We start from the raw sequence: 5,515 nt of genomic DNA, 5'->3' as shown, positions 1-5,515 counted from the left end.
ATTAATAATAATAAAAACATTTTTTAAAAAGGATACTACTATGGTAGGTTCTGATTTAATAGCATATAACAACAATGTAGAACTAATTTGATGCTAAATAAATAAGCAATGACTGAAATAGCAAAATAATAAAGTAAATTCATATTACCATATTTCCATCACTAGTTATTTGAAGAACTTCTTTTACATATTCTTGAGATGCATACTCTTTTAGAAGCTCGACACATACCTCCTCTGAATCAAGTATGCTCACCTAAAAAAAAACAAACAAAACCCCCATCAATAAAAGTTCTCTTATTTCTCTACTAGAAAAGCCCTGGTATACTTAAGGGAAAAAAGTACTTAACCATGGCAGGAACAGAAACTACAGTGAAAAATCAAACAGCTGCTTCAGGTGGAAAGTCTGAATGAACCACAAGCCCAAGTGTGAACCCTAATAAGCACTAATGTACAATGAAATATGAAATGAGAACCAGTGAGCAAAATGGAAGCAGAAGGTAGGGTGGAGAATAAGGACTTTGAAAAGACAGTAAATGGTAAGCCAAACAAAGACAGACTGGTGAAATGGGAAACAAAGGACAAAAACAATGAAGACAGAAAATTTGAAAAAGAAGCACCATTCCCAACTAATACATGACATTTTGGAATATGCATATTCTCTCAAATTTCAGATTAAAAATTTTAAAATGATAATGTTCTTCAGTTTACAATTTTTACTTGAGACCAAACTGTTAAGACAATAAAAACAAAGGAATAATATTAATTATTAATTTGGTATTTAGAATGATGAAATATTTATTATATAGTAAATATTCTTTTAGTTTTTCATTATCAGTAACTTAAAAGTCAAAACTTTATCAATTCACCATTCTTAAAGTAGTCAATGGGTAATAAGAGCTATTTTTCCCCATAATAAGCTTATTTTTAAAATAAGTTTCTCATGTACATATCCCAAAGTATAAGGACACTAAAAGAAAGTATATGTCTTATACTAAAACTCTTATTTTAAAGATGTCATACAATTATTTTAAAAAATGAAATTATGAAACATACCACAGCCTTTTTGGTTTTCTGTCTGATTGGTTTTAACCTGTGAGCAGTCAAAGGAGATGTAAGGCTTCGTAATGTACATTGCTGATAACCTAATGGTGATTCCACAATCCTGGTCTTGCTTTGTTCAGAAAGAGGATCATAGCCAAATACAGGTTCTTGCTGAATTATTTCAGGTTTAGTATGAAGTGAAGGCATATATTTCACAGAATTTGGCTGTTTTACAGAATGTGCCTTATCGGAAATGTCAAAGTTCTTTTTGGCTCTTTTTTCAGGCCAAGCATTTCTTGCTGTGTCCTTTCACCAATCAAAAAGGTCCTGGAAATCTCTATTTGGCCCAATGCCGAGGAGTTCAGTAGGTTCTCTTAATTGAGCTATAACGAACATACAACAAAGCAATTTAGCGAACAAAGAAAGAGCCTGTATATGCAAAATAATTTAATAAAATAGTATATTCTTTATTAAGGAACAAAAACCCAATCTACTTTTACTGTCTTCAAGATAAAAAGTTTATCCCACCTTTACTTAAAAAATATACAATAAAAAAGACAACATATCAATGTGTGAAATAACAACAGTATAATTATTGTATGTTATAAATTTAATATTACTCTAAAATAAACATTCTCACTAAAATTTTAATCCACTAAATTTGCCAATTTATAGTTTATATGTTTTAGAGCTCAAAGGGAACATAATTTTACTAATTCATAATTATTATTTAAATGATTCCTTAAAATGAGCAATTTTTTAAATGCTTAATTCTAAAAACATGTACTGCTAGTATTTTCCTTAAATGATTGAAGTGCTAAAAAAAAATGATTGAAGTGCTCTCTCTTATCATAAGAAAAAAAATATTTTATGGCATAAAAAGAGTCATCTTTAGAGTTGATGGATTATTAACATTATTATTATAAATAAGGCTATTTTCCATCTCAGGATACTTCCACATTATTAAGAGTATTTGTAAACATAACAGAAGGTTAAATGCAAGATTAATTTCATAGCAATTTTACTTTAAAAAAAATTTATTATCAGCAACAGGTAGGTATGAAAAGATGAATTCCTTTTTTCTGGGCTCACAAAAAGACATACTAAAAAAAAAATAGTCCTTTGAGATGATTTAACAACTAAGCTTTAAGTTACAGCAGTATTATAAAGTCTTTGTCTATGCGGTAACACAATACTTTGTAAAAAATTACCTCCTCCTATCCATATGCTGTTTATTTTCATTATTCTCTTTATCCCTTCATTATTTTCCAGTACACCTTATGTGACTCTGTCATGTTCACTAATGAGAAATGTTTAAACCTTCAAACTCTACATCCATTAATAAACTTAGATGACAGCTGTTTAAAGATGCTTAGGCTTTAGTAGCGGTTTAGTTTAGCATATGTGAGGTCCCAATAATAAATATAATGCCCATATCAAATACTACTTAAAAATAAAATCAAGCATCTTCAACTACTTTATAGGCACTGTTAATAGGTGCTTATTGTAGAAGGGATGCAAAAATAGAGGGTTTAAGAACAAACTGAACTCTTGGGCAAAAATTAAGTTCTTTGAACCATTATTTTTTTTCATCTCTGGAGGATGATACTACTACACAGTTTTTGTGAGAATATATTAAAAACATGTACAGTGGCTGGCTTACAATAAATACATCAAACATGTTAACAGTATTATATATCTTTATTAGGCATTACTTGCTTTAGAAAATGGTAATGATTAGTAACTGCTAAAGTCTTAATTTTTTATTAAAATTTCATTAAAAACTCACCATTTAGTTGTAGATTCTCAAACCACTGTTGTACCACTTCAGTTTGAGATGTCTGGTCTGAAAATGGAAAAGGAGTTTTTCTTGGACAAAGATGATTGGAGCTAAATATGCAAAAAATAAAAATTCTCATAAATGAATGAAAAATTATTAAAAATATTTTCAAAAATTTAGAAAAGGGAGATTTCTTTCTGATTTAAGTAATTAAAAATTCCAGAACAAATGTATGATTAATAAGCAGTTAGGGTCAGTTTTTCTTTCTCTATGTGTAAAAAAGGAAACAAAAAGTCCTCAACAATAAATATCCTATACAGACAAACTTGCTTTTTTTAAAAAAAAGGTTTTTCAAGTATTACTGAAAACACAATTTCTATTCTCTTCCTAATAAATAGGAATTATAGTTGAAATTACCTCAAGAACATCTGAGGCTGTTAGAGGAAAAAAAAAGGATACTCGTTACCCTGGTAACCCCCCTTAGGTGAAATATCAGATTTATGTCAATAGAATGTTTGTGAAAATGAAAACACTTTTAAGTATTCTTACTGTGCTTGGTCGTTGTCGGCTCTTTCAAAAGATCCAGAACTATTAGACGTCTTTTCTTTAAAGAAGGGATAAATATTGACATTGCTGTTTGCATGTGAACTTCTCTCGTCATTTTCATCTACTCCTGATCTAGATTTTGAAAGCATTTCTGCTGAGTGACATCGTTCCATAGTATATGTTTTTGTTCGAGATTGACTGTTAGACGTGCCAGATCTATCAGAGGAATGGGCTCTTCGAAGGTATCGAGAATGTGGCCTTTCTTCTGCATCTTGAATTACTCTTCCCCTGCTGTTGGTGGTTTCTTGTTCTTGATTTCCCCACTGATTATAAAAACTATTTCCATCTCCTGAAGAAAAATCACTTAAATTTTTATTCTTTGGAAATACCATCATTTTATTTGGGAGTGGCTGAGCAATCAAAAGTCTTCTCTTATCAAATAAACTACCACTTGTACTAGAAGTTGTAATCGCAGTAGAAATTGTGGCATGTCCACTATCAATTGAGTCTTCTACAGTTCCCAAAGCTTTATTTTTTGTTGAAGAATTTCGGGACATAAAAGGATGGTCTAATACTGAAGATAGACTTAAACGATCTGCTGGATTTCTACGAAGTAATTGGTGAATAAGATCTTTGGCCTCTCTTGACAAGAAAGTAGGTATTTCATAATCTGCCAATACAACTTTATTTAATGTGTTCTTGACTGTGTCAGTATCAAATGGTGGTCTTCCAATAAGTAATGTATAAAACATACAACCCAAGGACCAAATATCAGATTCAAGTCCATGGGCACTTCGGGTTGCAATTTCTGGTGAAATGTAATTAGGAGTTCCACATAATGTGTAGTGCTTTTCATGTGGCATTTTCAATTGAGTTGCCAGACCAAAATCAGCAATTTTGATGTTCATATTACGTGTAAGTAAGAGGTTAGAAAGTGTGAGGTCCCGATGTAATATACCATGAGAATGAAGATACAACATTCCTGTGATGATCTGGTGCATGAATTGCCGAGCTGTCGAGATACAGAAAAGCGAAAACTTACAATCTTAAAAAAAAAAAAAAGTAACATTCATACTTAGAATATACTATGGAACCCAGATACAAGCCAGAGTATTATATTTGAACACTGGCTTACTAGTTTAAGAACCAAAAGAAAATTTTACAATTCCTTAATTTTTCTAATTCACTTTAAGACAAGTTTGTTTTTTTTAAAAGAAACCAAGTTGTTGTTATGTACTGTCGAGTAGGAAGAGACTTATAGTAAACCTTCCTGTGTATTTTCAGAGGCTATAAATCACAGAGTAGGAGACTGTCTATCTTTCTCCCACAAAGCAGCCAGTGGTTTGAACTGTGTACTTTCTGGTAGGCAAATTTTTATCCCTAGGACACGCATGTTTAATCTTTCTCTCTCTTTTTAAAATTTTTTTTGAAAAATTTTATTTTTTTTGTGTGTGTGTACTGTCAAATCGGATCCGACCGGTACTGGAAGAGATTGTCCTTGCTCCTCCAGCAGAGCATCTGGTGAATTCGAACTGCGCACCTCTGGGATTTCAGTGTAGCTTCTTGCCACTAGACCACCAGAACTCCCCTAATCTTTCTCTTTTCTAACAGACAAAATTTCAGTATACAGTCAGAGAAGCTTAACTTTATAAGAAGTTCAGCATTGGAAAGGTAACTAGAATAATCAGAACCCAGTGGAATTATAATAACAAAGAAAACATAGAGAAGGAAGGCAAGAAATACCAATTACAATTGCCAATCACAAACTGAGATACTGGGAATGAACTTAAGTAGAGATACAAAAGACCTGTACAAAGAAAACAACAAAAAACTTTCAGCAAGAAACAATAAAAGATCTAAATGAATGGGAAAAATGTTCCGTGTTCACGGACAAGAAGACTCAATATGGTGAAAATGACAATCCTACCAAAAGCAATCTACATGTTAAATGTGATTCAAATGTTGTTGTTGTTATGTGCCGTCGAGTCGTTTCCGACTCATAGCGACCCTATGCACAACAGCCCTAAACCCTGCCCTATCCTGCGCCAACCGCACCGCCTCTGGCACACCCATCCCTATTATCCCAGTCACCGAATCAATCCATCTCATAGAGGGTCTTCCCCTCCTGCGTTCTCCCTCCACCCTCCC

At 32.4% G+C, this 5,515-nt stretch overlaps 1 protein-coding gene across 1 annotated transcript in view; it reads right to left on the bottom strand.

The window, feature by feature from the left end:
• The window catches only part of PLK4 (polo-like kinase 4), a 41,926-nt gene that overhangs the window by 23,499 nt on the left and 12,912 nt on the right, over nt 1–5,515 (bottom strand). Inside the window, 4 exon segments of the mRNA XM_006903632.1 lie at nt 149–253; nt 1,054–1,424; nt 2,831–2,931; nt 3,371–4,379. Of these exon segments, the coding sequence (XP_006903694.1) occupies nt 149–253; nt 1,054–1,424; nt 2,831–2,931; nt 3,371–4,379 (1,586 nt within the window).

This window comes from Elephantulus edwardii, unplaced genomic scaffold, assembly GCF_000299155.1.
Source record: "Elephantulus edwardii isolate Elephantulus edwardi_28Jun2011 unplaced genomic scaffold, EleEdw1.0 scaffold00058, whole genome shotgun sequence".
Classification (NCBI taxonomy): domain Eukaryota; kingdom Metazoa; phylum Chordata; class Mammalia; order Macroscelidea; family Macroscelididae; genus Elephantulus; species Elephantulus edwardii.
This window is presented reverse-complemented; position numbering and strand designations above follow the sequence as displayed.